At 68.7% G+C, this 13,045-nt stretch overlaps 2 protein-coding genes across 3 annotated transcripts; both read right to left on the bottom strand.

Annotated features, from left to right (window-relative positions):
- Positions 1–1,141: 1,141 nt before the first annotated feature.
- On the bottom strand, positions 1,142–3,130 carry DNLZ (DNL-type zinc finger). Its single transcript, XM_069474813.1, has 3 exons — positions 2,933–3,130; positions 2,171–2,310; positions 1,142–1,394 (listed from the first exon to the last, which is right to left on the bottom strand). Exons 1-3 carry the CDS (start codon positions 3,128–3,130, stop codon positions 1,226–1,228), a joined length of 507 nt encoding a protein of 168 aa, XP_069330914.1. The 3' UTR covers positions 1,142–1,225.
- A 354-nt stretch (positions 3,131–3,484) lies between these two features.
- Positions 3,485–11,981, bottom strand: CARD9 (caspase recruitment domain family member 9). Of its 2 annotated transcripts, XM_069474812.1 has the most exons (13): positions 11,785–11,981; positions 11,348–11,485; positions 10,472–10,776; positions 10,185–10,364; positions 9,968–10,111; positions 9,565–9,690; positions 6,577–6,768; positions 6,153–6,194; positions 5,925–5,973; positions 5,174–5,176; positions 4,476–4,549; positions 3,773–3,849; positions 3,485–3,691 (listed from the first exon to the last, which is right to left on the bottom strand). In XM_069474812.1, the coding sequence occupies exons 1-13, from the start codon at positions 11,966–11,968 to the stop codon at positions 3,592–3,594; spliced, it is 1,614 nt and encodes a 537-aa protein (XP_069330913.1). In that variant the 5' UTR covers positions 11,969–11,981; the 3' UTR covers positions 3,485–3,591. The 2 variants fall into 2 exon arrangements, with proteins under 2 accessions (XP_069330913.1, XP_069330912.1); XM_069474811.1 differs by lacking the exon at positions 5,174–5,176.
- Between the last annotated feature and the right edge of the window lie 1,064 nt (positions 11,982–13,045).

The following is a 13,045-nucleotide window of genomic DNA, read 5'->3' as shown; positions in this document are numbered from 1 at the left end:
GGCTGAGCGTGGCCCGGCGGGGTGGGCTCGCTGCTGGGCAAGGCCACCGCGGCCCACCTGCTTGTCTGCTCTGAGCGTGGAGAGGTGGGCACATGAGCAGGGCACAGAGAAACAGGCGTGGACCAGACCACGCTTATGGGAGGAGCAGGCCCACGACGCGACTCTCCCAATGAATTGGGTCCAGAGCCTTGAGTCAGCAAGGCAGCCGGGCCAAGCCCAGCCCCGGCGGCCCCCAGGGAACCCCCAGCTGCCCCATGGCCGGGGCCCTCAACGGAGAAGCCGGCCCAGGTGTGCAGGGCTGGCTCAGCCCCAAAGACGACGACAGTTTGCACACGGGGCAGGAGGCTCTGGGTGGGAGTAATAGAGGGTTGCTTGCCGAGGGGAGGACAGGGGGTAATCGAGTCAGAGCTCACAATGCCGGAACAATGCCACCGCCCCCAGCCTCCCACAGCCCAGCGTGAGCCGGTAATCACTAGCTGACACCGGCGGGGAGGGGCCACATGTCAGCGAGGCTCTTCCCCGCAGGACGGGGCTGGTGACTAACGCGGAGGATCTGGAAATAAACACACTCCTGCGTTTGCTCACTTTCATAAACACAAGAGCGTCCTGAGCGCACAGACAAGGCTGGGAGACAAACCACACGCGCCCAGAAGGCGTGGGGACACTGGCTCCTGACCCAGGACGCTCAGCCCCCGGCTCACACGCCCCTCCCGAGCTTCCGTGCTGGCCGTGCACGGCCGGTCCTGCCTCGGGCCACAGTGCCGGGTCTCGTCAGACTGAGACCTGCGCTGGCTACGGAAAGGAACCCACCAGTGCTGTGCAGGGGTGGCGGGGGCACAGCAGGAAGGCAGAGGCTCAGAGGGGCAAAGTAACCTGCCCCGGGCCACACAGCCACAGCCTGGAGGGATGTGACCCCACGTCCAGCCCCCTCACACTTGGACACACTTGGACGTGGCCCTGAGTGGGCGAGGCGAGGCGGCTGCAGCAGGAGAGGCGATGAGGCCCGGTCGTGTGGCCGCAGAGCGAGCCCTCCCCCCACCCCCGGCAGTGCTGGGGGTGTGTGGCTGTTGTTCCGACTCCAGAAAAAGAAATGCCAGAGCCACAGGCCCCAGCATCTGGAAGCGACGTCTGTTTATTGATAGAAAACAGGCCATGTCCAGAGAGGCCCAGGGCCGGAACATCCTTCCGGAAGGCCTAAGTCCCACAGCACCAGCGAGCGTGGGAGTCAGCTGGGCTCTGCCTTGCCAGGGTGGCTGCGGTCCTCGTCCTCACCCGCTTCCGGAGCAGAAGTGGATGTGGGGGCCCCTTCAGCCTCCAAAACCAGTTCCAGGGCCCCCTCGACAGCCACTCGGCGCACCTGCTCCCCTCTGGCCGCCAGGATCTCCTCGATGTTCCTGGGAGGCAGGCACATGGTCACTCGCCGGCCCCGGTGGGCCCTCCTGCACCCCGGTCCTTTGAGGGCACCCCATGGCCAGGCCCTTGTGTGGCTTCAGGCCAGGCCCCTAGGGCTCTGTCACCAAACACCACTTCAGGAACCAAAGATCAAGGAGGTTCTCTCAACTGCTGTGGGGCATGTTACTAAGAGTGCCTCAGCCCTGGCCCCTCACTACGCCAGCATTCCGCAGCAGACCCCGCTCCCCACACGTCAGAGGGGATAGCCTCCCCACAGCCCCAGGTGTGGCAGGAGAATGGCTGGAGGCGGGAGGGCGGCACGTCCGAGCACCTTCCGTGCTGACTCGAAGACCTTCTGCTGCTGGTCCTACCTGGGGCCTCCCGGCAGGCTCCTAATGGCACCTCCACTGCCCTCCCGGGAGAGGCAGCAGCGACCCTCAGGGCCAGGGCCCGGTCCACACCCCCACGCCCCACCGTGGGGCAACCACCCCGAGAACGCAAAGCACTGGGAAGTGAGGAGGCCCTCAGTGCGGGCGGCGGTCAGGCAGTGAGCACAGGGGCTGGCCAGGGCGCCCACGTTCGGGGCACACCAATGCTGAAAAGCTCTCTGCGGTTCCTCTGAAATCCAAACCTAACCGTCCTGCATTGATAAGGAACCTGGGCTGCCCAGGTGGGTCTGTGAACCGCCCCGCCAGGGGCAGAGTGCCCCAGGGAGGCCGGGTGCCCTGCGGGGCTCCTCACCCAGCACCCACGGGCCCGCCCCCGGCGCAGGTCTCACCTCTTCCCGTCCAGGTCCGAGAACCAGCCCAGGTTGTCAGCGATGATGTGATGGTTCCGGCAGCCGGGGCAGGTCACGATGACCACGCCCTGGTGATAGGCCAGCTTGGAGATGCGCTTGGAGGACCGAGCCCCACACACCTGGCCGGATGGAGAGCCGGTGAGGACCCAAGCCGCCAGGTGTGACGATGAGCCACCCCCCCATTCCCCCCCCCAGGATAGCTCCACCCCTTCGCGTGGCCCGGCCCGCCCCCTGGAGGCTAGCCCCACCTCCCCGTGGCCCGGCCCGCCCTCGGGGGGGCTAGCCCCATCTCCCCGTGGCCCGGCCCGCCCCCTGGAGGCTAGCCCCACCTCCCCGTGGCCCCGCCCGCCCTCGGGGGGCTAGCCCCATCTCCCCGTGGCCCGGCCCGCCCTCTGGAAGCTAGCCCCACCCCTCCCCGTGGCCCAGCCCGCCCTCTGGAGGCTAGCCCCACCCCTCCCCGTGGCCCGGCCCGCCCTCGGGGGACTAGCCCCACCCCTTCCCGTGGCCCGGCCCGCCCCCTGGAGGCTAGCCCCACCCCTCCCCGTGGCCCGGCCCGCCCTCGGGGGGCTAGCCCCACCCCTCCCCGTGGCCCGGCCCGCCCTCGGGGGGCTAGCCCCACCCCCTCCCGTAGCCCGCTCTGCTTCTGCTCCCGCCCCCGGCCGGAAGGCCGGGCTGGGGCCCCTTCTCGCAGTGCCCTCCGCCGCCAAGTGCGAGCCCGGCCGCGCTCCGCCGCGCGCCCACCTTACAGGTGTAGACGAGCTGGTAGTGCGCCGCTTCCACGCGCCCCGGCCCCAGCTCGGAGCTCGAGTGCCGCCATCCCCAGCCCCAGGCTCGCCGGCTCCTCGTGGCCTCTAGGCGGGCACCGCGGCCCCACAGCTGCCTCGCGCCGGGCTCCCGGGGCCACGCACGGCTCAACAGCCTCAGCGTCGCTCGCAGCATCCCGCCCGCTGGCTCCAGCCACCGGCTCCGCCCCCGCCCCACCTCCTGCACCTGAAGCCGCGCCCGCCATTTTGGAAGCGGGCACCGCGAGCGGAAGTGGCCCTCGGCTTCCGGCCGGACGGCCTGGGCGCGCCGCGGTCTGCTGCCCCCTGCTGGGGTCCTGCGCACACGCCTGGGTCTTGCAACACCGCCCAGCTAGGGGTCCCGCACGCCCCGCCCCGCCGCCGTGGGGGTCCCGCCGGGCGCGCAGCGAGGAGGGACAGTTGCTAGTTGTTATTTATTATATCAGCCGCAGCTTCCACAGCGCAAGCGTATCGGGTAGTAAAAGAACCGCCGTGGTTACGTCGGCGGGGACCAGCCCGCGCCCTCGGGCTGGGGCAGCTCGTCGTGGAGCCCTGGGCTCCCCCTCGACCGCGGCCGGAGCGCCTGGGGGCTGCGGGCCGGGCTGGCTCAGACGCCCGCTAGCAGCCCTCGGCGTCGGTGTTGTCGCTGCCCGAGCTGTTCTCGCGGTCCGCCTCGCCCTGTCTGCAGCTGTTCTTCATCTTCCGGAGGGCGCGCTTCCTGCGGGGGTCGCAGGTGTCCAGACCCGCCCGCTCAGCCAGCTCCGACCCGGGCCCTGCCCGCCCAGGCGATCCCACTCACCTGCGGTAGTTCTCGAAACTCTCCTTGAGGCGCCGCCGCTCCTTCTCCGGGGGCTCCCCGCTGGTCAGGCCTGTGTCCTGGAGCAGGGGGAGGCTCAGGCTCCAGCCAGCGCCGCTGGACGCCGTGCACACACCCTCCACCAGGCCCCGGGCTGCGGACTGCAGGGCAGGCCAGCGTCCAGACTGCCTGAGCTCAGCGAGGAGCCCGGCTCGTCACTTGGGGCCTGCTCGTACCCCCGAGGCCAGCCCCTGTCGGTGTCGATGTCCTGCCTTCTGGATGACAAGGCAGAGGCCCAGGACACACAGCCAGTGGGCTGGGCCAGGACAGGGCTCTGGCCTGGTCTCCCAGCTGCTGTTCCTTCTACTGCTAAGCCAGAGGTGGCCCCTTTGCTGTCAGGACTCCTGAGTTAACCCACGGAGGTCAATGCTGACCTACTACAAAAGCCCCCAAGGACCAGAAACAGCCATTGTCCATGGCTGCCCCACCCGGGCACGTCCACTCCCAAGCCCACCCAAGCCTGTTGGTCTGCGGGCAAGGGGAGAGTGGTCCCCTTCTTGTCCCAAACACCCCACCCCAAGAGCCCAAGGGCAGAGGCTTTGCGATCACCCAGCCGTCCAGGGGCCATGGGGGAGGGCCCAGCTGGTGTGCACTCCCACAGGCCCACGCTGGGCGATCTCGGCTGCAGGACCCCAGGCAGCCTTACATTGGGTGTCAGTGAAGGGTGCTCCTTCTGCAGAGCCGCAGAGGGGTGCTCCGGGCGCTCTCCGTTGGCCAGGCCTGGAAAGGACAGTTGTGCCCGTGGGTCCTGCCCACTCTCCAGGCTGCACTCACCTCAGCATGGCGCCCCCCCACCCCCACCAATGTTGCTGGACACGACCCGGGACCAGTCTCCAAGGTCCTGTGGGAACCTCCCACAGATCCAGGGAAGACTTTGCATTTTATGGAGTCGGAGGCTGAGGCCATCTCCTCACTCCCGGGAGGGGCCCTCTAGGCAGGTGCTCCTCCCAGCCCCGTCTACTCCTCCCGACTGGCTGCCCCCAACCACTGGGGACAGGTGGGCAGGAAGGCTTCTTGGCCCATGGGAGAGTTTGCCCACTTAAGCCCAGGGCTGACCAGGCCCCAGTCCCTTGGCAGCGTCTCCAGGCGGAGCAGCTCCTGGGGAGTAGGGTCAGCCAGCCACAGTGGAGGTGGGGGCAGGGCACGCAGCAGGTCGGGGCAGGAGGGTCAGGCTGGACCCTGTCAGAGTCCGCCAGGGCCTGGGCAGACCAGGACTCAGGCCCTATGGGCAGAAGGTGCACGGGTGGCCACCAGGACCTTGCACGTCCAGTCTCAGGTGGCACTGCGGAGAGAGGCCGGGCCCAGGCTGTGCTGGCCGAGTGGCAGCCCTTCCTTGGAGCTGACACCCTCTCCTGCTCATTCCTGCCCCGCCAACGCCTGCAGGGAGCTGCCTGAGCTGGGGACTCCCGCCCACCTCTGTGCCACATGGGGCTGGTGGCCTCAGGCGCACGTCTGTTGGGCTGCAAGGCCCCCACTTCTCCATCTGCGGCCCCTTCTTCCCCTTCTGCTCAGCTCGGAGGTTGGGGTCAGGCCTGACGCTGAGGAAGTCTGTCTGACTTCCCACGAAACCTCTGCCCTCCACCCAGTCAGGACCGCCAGCTCCTGGGGACGCCGCAGCTGCTGCTCCGTGCCAGCCCCCACCAGTCCCCTTTTGGGTGGGCAGAGGGGTCCTGCCCACCTTCTGAAGCCCCTGCTGCCCGAGGACACAGCAGGCCCTTGGCCACCCCTGCACGTGGCCCATCCCTCAAGCCACACGTAGCCCATCTGTCCCCCCGTTCTAGCCTGAGAACCTGGGCATCAGTTTACGTCCCCTCCCTCCGCCCCGGAGGAAGCAGGGTGGGCAATCCCTGCTCACCTCCACGCCATGCACGGGGGACCCACACCTGCCACGGGGATGTGTCCTCCCGGCCCTGGGTTCCAGTCAGTCTCTCCAGTTTGCTGTCTGGTGGCCTTGACCAGAGTACTTATGCCTCTCCGAGCCTCAGTTTCCCCATATGTAAAGTAGGGACTGGGAGACTGAGAGAGGAAGTGACTGGCCAAGGCTCAGGGTGACCAGGGGGCTATAGTCCCAGCACCTCCAGGCACACGCTCTCACCTTTGTCCAAGAGCGGGGCATCCTCCTCCAGGTCCTGGGGCAGCGAGAGCTTCCGGAGAGAGGCAGGTAGTCTGGTTAGGCCAACCTGGGTGCCATGCCCTCCCGCTGCTCCTGTCCCCTGAGCTGGGTACAGCCACCGCTGTCACCCCCTGCAGAGCTTCTCAGGGACTCCTGTGCCCGGCCAGGCTGGGCAGATGGAGGCCTTGGCATTCCTGGGGCCACACTCACCTCCTGGGAGTTCCGGGGTGAGCCATCCTCCAGGTCAGAGCTCTGTTGCCACAGCAAATGGGGGGGGGTCAGCTGGTCAGGGGACACCGAGCCGGCCCGGGCGTGGGGTGGGCAGGGGTGGTGAGGGGTTCCTGGGGACACCCCTCCCACACACACCCAGAGCTGCCTCGTGGCCACTGCCACGGACAGTCCCACGTCCTGCTCAGGCCTTGGGCCAGTTGCACCCCTCACCCCACCACGAGGAGGGGGCTCAGTGGGGCTGAGCTGACCTTACAGAGGAGCCAGGGCTCAGGAGGGGCCACGGAAGGCCAAGGCCCCCGACTGGGCAGCAGGCGTCCTGAGGCTCCACAGCCCCCTGCACCCCGCGCGGTGTGCCTGGCGTCCCCCGGGCTCCCCTCCCGCCCCAGCCACCCCAGAGGCCCACCAGGACGAGCGTCTCCAGCTGCTGCCGCTTGAGCCGGCCCTCCGTGGCCAGCAGCTGGGCCTCGCGCTGGAACAGCTGCAGCTGCAGCTCGTCCGCCTTCTCGCCCAGCTCCCGGACCCGCTTGCGCAGCTCGTCCTTGTCCTGCAGGCTCCGGGCGTACTGCGTGTGCAGCTCCTCCCGCATGGCGATGGCCTGGGGGACACACAGGCCAGGCCCTCAGGGGGTCCCCACAGAGCTCGCCCGGCCCTTGGCCCCAGAGGTGCTTCCTCTTCCTGCAGCCCGCTGCTCCCAGCACGGCCCCAACGCCCAGCCAGGGTCCCCGCTGAACGCCACGCCAGAGCCACCGCGAGGCACTGGGGCCCAGAGGGGACCAGGCGGCACCGGCCTCTTCCGCTGTGTTCTCTGTGGATTGTAAAAGTAACGAAGGGTCCTGAGGGAACATGTGGGCGTCTACACTTGTAGGGAAAAGTGAAGCCTCCCCATTCAACACCAGGACAGTCCTGCTGCCCTGTGTGGTCTCCGGTCTACACTGCAGGTGGACCTGGCACACGTTTGGGCCCCTCTGCACACAGCGTGCATTTGTTGAGTTTTGGCTGCAGCTGGGTGTGGAGGCTGTGATTGCTCATGGCTGTGTGAGTCTTCCGCATGCGCACCGTGCGCTTCTGTGCCCGCCCCCACGGGGACGCCCAGTGTCCAAACCGCTGGCCACCAGACCACAGCAAATAGCCCAGAGGCCACCAGTGCCCCTGTGGCCGTCGGCCCCAGATGGCCAGATGTCAGCCATCGCTGGCCGCTCCCCTAAGTTTTGTCCCCACTTCTGAAGTGGGACCAGCCAGAGAAGGGCAAACACGCCCCTGCCCGATCCCACTGGATGCCGGCTAGAAGCCCCCTCCCCTGCCTGCCTGGGGTCTCCATCGAGGTCAAGGCCTTCACTTCTCTCCTGGCGGGGAGGGGTCTGTGTTTTAAGGCTGATGATACCTGTGGCCAAGTTCCCAGCATCTCGCTGAAGCACCCGCCGGCTGTGTTAATGAGAAACCGGCTCAGCACGTTACTTGGGAAGGAAGCGCTGAGGCAGACACAGCCCACTCTGTTCACAGGAACGCCCCCAATGGCACGGCTGCCACCCAGCGCCCCCAGTGCCACGGCTGCCACCCAATCGCCCCCAGTGCCACGGCTGCCACCCAGCGCCCCCAATGGCACGGCTGCCACCCAACGGCCCCAATGGCACGGCTGCCACCCAGCGCCCCCAATGGCACGGCTGCCACCCAACGGCCCCAGTGCCACGGCTGCCACCCAACGCCCCCAGTGCCACGGCTGCCACCCAGCGCCCCCAGTGCCACGGCTGCCACCCAGCGCCCCCAGTGCCACGGCTGCCACCCAGCGCCCCCAGTGCCACGGCTGCCACCCAACGCCCCCCAATGCCACGGCTGCCACCCAACGCCCCCCAATGGCACGGCTGCCACCCAGCGCCCCCAGTGCCACGGCTGCCACCCAACGCCCCCCAATGGCACGGCTGCCACCCAGCGCCCCCAATGGCACGGCTGCCACCCAACGGCCCCAGTGCCACGGCTGCCACCCAACGCCCCCAGTGCCACGGCTGCCACCCAGCGCCCCCAGTGCCACGGCTGCCACCCAGCGCCCCCAGTGCCACGGCTGCCACCCAGCGCCCCCCAGTGCCACGGCTGCCACCCAACGCCCCCAGTGCCACGGCTGCCACCCAACGCCCCCAGTGCCACGGCTGCCACCCAACGCCCCCAGTGCCACGGCTGCCACCCAACGCCCCCAGTGCCACGGCTGCCACCCAACGCCCCCAGTGCCACGGCTGCCACCCAACGCCCCCAGTGCCACGGCTGCCACCCAACGCCCCCAGTGCCACGGCTGCCACCCAATGCCCCCCAATGCCACGGCTGCCACCCAATACCCTCAATGCCACGGCTGCCACCCAACGCCCCCAGTGCCACGGCTGCCACCCAATCGCCCCCAGTGCCACGGCTGCCACCCAACGCCCCCAGTGCCACGGCTGCCACCCAACGCCCCCAGTGCCACGGCTGCCACCCAACGCCCCCAGTGCCACGGCTGCCACCCAATGCCCCCCAATGCCACGGCTGCCACCCAATACCCTCAATGCCACGGCTGCCACCCAACGCCCCCAGTGCCACGGCTGCCACCCAACGCCCCCAGTGCCACGGCTGCCACCCAACGCCCCCAGTGCCACGGCTGCCACCCAACGCCCCCAGTGCCACGGCTGCCACCCAATGCCCCCCAATGCCACGGCTGCCACCCAATGCCATGGCTGCCACCCAATACCCTCAATGCCACGGCTGCCACCCAACGCCCCCAGTGCCACGGCTGCCACCCAATGCCCCCAGTGCCACGGCTGCCACCCAACGCCCCCCAATGCCATGGCTGCCACCCAATACCCTCAATGCCACGGCTGCCACCCAATGCCCCCAGTGCCACGGCTGCCACCCAACGCCCCCAGTGCCACGGCTGCCACCCAATGCCCCCCAATGCCACGGCTGCCACCCAATGCCATGGCTGCCACCCAATACCCTCAATGCCACGGCTGCCACCCAACGCCCCCAGTGCCACGGCTGCCACCCAATGGCCCCAGTGCCACGGCTGCCACCCAATGGCCCCAGTGCCACGGCTGCCACTGGCTGCCGAGGTGCCCAGTTTTATTAAAAGTAAAAAATCTACTTGGAAAACAAGACAGATGGAAAGCTTCCATTTTTCTAAAACAAACCCCAAAACTATATGCCTATGGACCCAGGTCTGGAAGGGGGAGCCCCACGGTGGACATGGTTTCCCCAGAGAGCAGGCTGGGGTGGGGCAGGGGAGGTTAACTTCGTTATCGTCTGCGTGAAAATGAGCGCATGGTACTTCTGTCATTTAAAAACCGGACAACCGCCCCAGAAAGGCTTCTGCATGGCTGCGCCCTGGCCCTCGGGGACATGGGCGGCTCCCTCCCGCCTCGGCGAGGCCCACCTGGTCCCGCTCGATGGCCACCTCCTCCATCTGCTGCAGGATGGCCTCGATGCGCTCCTTGTACATCTTGGAGTCCTTGCGCAGGGCCAGGCACTGCAGCTCGAACATCTCCTTCTCCTCCATGCACTGCCGGGGACAGTGGCTCAGCCCCCGCGCGCCCTAGGCCCCCAGGTGTGCTCAGGGCAGGAGCTCGGGGACACTCATGGTCAGGGGCCCTGTGCTTCCCGACCACGGCACCATGGGCCCCCCCACTGGGGACGCGGACAAGGAGTGGGCACCGGAGGGCGGTGCCTCCAGGAAGGGGGGAAGTGGAGGTGTGCTCCGCCTCAGGGCACGGAGCAGGTGTGGCAGCCACCCAGCCTGGCTGGGCCCCATGCAGCGTGCACCTGCCCTGCCCACGTACCCGGATGCGCTGGGCCTCGCCCTGGCGCAGGTCCTTGCGCAGGGAGAAGATGGTGCTGGCCTGTTCCTGCTGGTCGCGCAGCGCCTGCCGCCAGTCCTCCTCCAGCACCTGGATGTAGGGGCTGCTCCTGCCCAGCTTCCCCTCCTGCGGGGCAGAGGGCTGTGGTGCTGGGCAGCCCCCGTGCCCTGCCGGCCCCGCCCGCGGCGCGCAGCCCCACCTGGACCGAGGCCTCCAGGCCCTGCAGCCGCGCCTGCAGCTGGGCCTTCTCCTGCTGCAGCTCCCAGAGCAGCTCCTGGCTGGGCCGCTGCTCCATGGCGTGCCTGAGCTTCAGCGTGTGCTTGCGCTCCACCTTGCAGTCGTCCTCCGCCTTCATGAGGCTGTGCTTGAGCCGGTCGATCTGCGGACGAGCCGTGAGCCCCCGCCCCGGCCCCCGCCCCCGCCCCTGCCTGCAGCCCCCCGGCCGGGCGAGCGGGGCACACCCTGCTTCCCGGGGACGCCCCTCACCTCGAGCTGCAGGTCGCGGTTCCGCATGAGCGCCGCGCCCTTCTCCTCGCTCTGGCGGGCCAGGCGCATGGCCAGGTCGTAGTTCTCGTCCTTGCAGCGCTTGAGCTCGCGGCTGCCGGCGTCGCACTCCTCCCTGAGCCGCTGCACGCGCTCCTGGTGCCTGCGCAGCAGGCCGTCCTTCACGCGCAGCTCCTCGATGAAGTCGTCCTTGGAGCGCAGCAGCACCGTCAGGTCCTGCACCTTCTTCTGCAGCTTCATCACCTCCGTCATCAGCAGCTGCGTCAGGCCCGACTCCCCGGACGCATCTGCGCGAGGCCAGTGTCAGGCGGTGTGGCGGCTCTGCCCGCTCACGCTGGGCCTTGGAAAGACCAGCAGCTCACGGCTTCTGGGGACACTGGCCAGGCCGAGGGGACACGCTGGGCCCCGCAGACAGAAGCTGAGCCCCAAAGAGGCCCTGCTACCTCAGTGCCAGGACTGCTCAGTGCTGATGAAAGGACCCAGATCCTAACCCGCCTCTTGGGCCACGTCCCCGGGCACGGGGCAGCCAGGCACCAGGCCGTGCCCTCTTTGTCCAATGTGGTGACGGGTCTTAACGAAAGACGTGACACGATCCCCTGCCAGGAGAGTGTCCTTCTGCTGCTGGACCCACAGGATGAGGTCCCCGCGGCAGCAGGGGTATGGCCTGGGGACAGGGCTGTGGGGGCCACACCCTCATCTGGGTGAGTACCCAGAGCCATGAGGGGGTTCCCACCCCCACTGCACCCCCTCCAGAGGCCCACGGGACCCCAGCCTGGCAGGGAGCTCTGACCCCGACAGCAGACAGGGCAGGACCTGGGGACAGAGTGGGGCGACCACAGCAGCGTGGGCGGGGCTCACCGATGATCATGGAGAAGACACGGGAGGGCTCCTTGCCCGTGACCTTCTTGTACAGCTGCGGGTAGTACAGCTCCAGGCTCTCCAGGAAGGCCACGTAGCCCTTGTGGCCGGTGCGCTGCAGGATGTCCAGGAGCACGCCTGGGGACCCCAGTGGCCGGGTGGGACACGCCGGCACGCTCTGGGCAGAGGGCACCCGGGCTGCGGGCGTCCCGCCTCCCACCCTCGCAGCCTGGAGGGGCCCAGGTGAGGCGGGAGCTGCACCTCCCTCCTCTGGACAGCCCTGCCGACAGGAGCAGGCTGGGGGTGCGGGGGGCTCCCCCTCAGGGTTGGGCTCACGGGGGCCGGGACAAAGCTGGCCGGGCCCCCCGGGGCGGGTCAGGGACACAGCCGCCTCCGCGGTGGCTCCTGGCTGGGTTTGGGGGCCGAGGGGCACCGACCTGCCTTCCGCTTGCGGATGACCAGGCTGGGGTCGCTGAGCACCTGCTCCTCGTCGTCGGGGTTCAGGACTTTGCACTGCCGCAGGTAGGGGGTGATGCGCGAGGGGTCGATGACCGAGGTGAGCATCACCCGGAAGCCCTCCAGGGCCGCCCAGCACTCGTCGTCGTTCTCGTAGTCCGACATGGCCTCGCGGGGGGCGGCTGGGGTGGGGAAGGCAGCCGAGGGTTGCCGCCTCCTGTTCCCCCCAGGCCCAGAACCTGCTCCCTGAGCGGCGCCCACACCGGAACCCAGCCTGGGGTGCCCCTCCTGCGCCCCGCTCCGGCCCTCTGCCACCCCGTCACCGCACAAGCTGGGTCTGAGCGAACACTCCCCTGTGCTGTGACCCTCCTCTGGCCTCTGCCCCTGGACACCCCCAAAGAGTCCTGAGCCCGCAGGGGCAGCCGCTCCCCACCCATGGAGGTGGGAGCAGCTGTTTGCACCTGGGGGCTGCCCTGCCTGGCACCTCATCGTTGTGTGGCCCTGGGGAGGTGGATCCAGCCTCCGCCGGCCAGTGCTGTGTAACCCCCCACCTTGGCAGCGGCCGGCCCGAGGCAGCGTCAGTGCAGGACTTCCTCATTGCTCAGCCCACTCACTGCCCAGGCCCGCGCCCTCCTTCCCGCGCCGGCCCACCCAGCCCTCGGTAGCTGCTTGTCCCCGTGCCATCTGGGAAGAGTGACGGAGGCCTGCCCACAGGAGTGGGTCTGTCATCCCTGCCAGGCCCGGGCACCAGGGAGGGGCTGGCGACGTGGCCCACGGCTGCCGGGGGGTCCCCGGGTGCTGGGCACCAGCGGCTTCCCGTGCTGGTCACCCCAGATGAGGCCCGGCCCCCAGGCACACCCTTAAGGTGGTCAGGCCAGCTGTCCCCTCCACCCCAGCTGTCCCCTCCACCGGCTGGAAGATGCCCTCCCAGGACTGGGCCAAGGCTGGGTGTAGCTGGCAGGACGCAGCCCCTCAGACGGCCTCCAGCCCCCGGGACACGCTGGTGTCCAGCCCGAGGGAGCTGGATCACTGCTCCTGGAGACACGGGTTGCAGCCGGCTGGGTCTTCGGAGAAATTTCTCAACTTCCTGCTGTGCTGTCATCCACACAGCCCAGTGACAGAGGGGACTGCCTACCAACCCCTGTGGCTCCGCGGGACACGGGCCCACTGCCACCTTTCTGGCCCCAAATCCACTCGAGCCACGCCTGTCTCGACTGTTCGTGCCACTGAAAGAAGCAGGCG

Source organism: Eulemur rufifrons, chromosome 7, assembly GCF_041146395.1.
Source record: "Eulemur rufifrons isolate Redbay chromosome 7, OSU_ERuf_1, whole genome shotgun sequence".
Lineage (NCBI taxonomy): Eukaryota > Metazoa > Chordata > Mammalia > Primates > Lemuridae > Eulemur > Eulemur rufifrons.
The sequence above is the reverse complement of the archived record's forward strand: the minus strand, read 5'-3'. Positions and strand labels throughout refer to the sequence as shown.

What these genes read in the sequence shown, in the direction of transcription:
- CARD9 (XM_069474812.1), bottom strand. Translation starts at nt 11,968, where the DNA reads ATGTCGGACTACGAGAACGACGACGAGTGCTGGGCGGCCCTGGAGGGC. An exon ending in GCGAGGCCCAGCGCATCCGG is followed by an intron (nt 9,691 to 9,967) that starts GTACGTGGGCAG and finishes TGTCCCCGGCAG; the next exon opens with TGCATGGAGGAGAAGGAGAT. An exon ending in TGGCCATCGAGCGGGACCAG is followed by an intron (nt 6,769 to 9,564) that starts GTGGGCCTCGCC and finishes TGTGTCCCCCAG; the next exon opens with GCCATCGCCATGCGGGAGGA.
- DNLZ (XM_069474813.1), bottom strand. Translation starts at nt 3,130, where the DNA reads ATGCTGCGAGCGACGCTGAGGCTGTTGAGCCGTGCGTGGCCCCGGGAG. An exon ending in AGCTCGTCTACACCTGTAAG is followed by an intron (nt 2,311 to 2,932) that starts GTGGGCGCGCGG and finishes CCATCCGGCCAG; the next exon opens with GTGTGTGGGGCTCGGTCCTC. An exon ending in TCGGACCTGGACGGGAAGAG is followed by an intron (nt 1,395 to 2,170) that starts GTGAGACCTGCG and finishes CCTGCCTCCCAG; the next exon opens with GAACATCGAGGAGATCCTGG.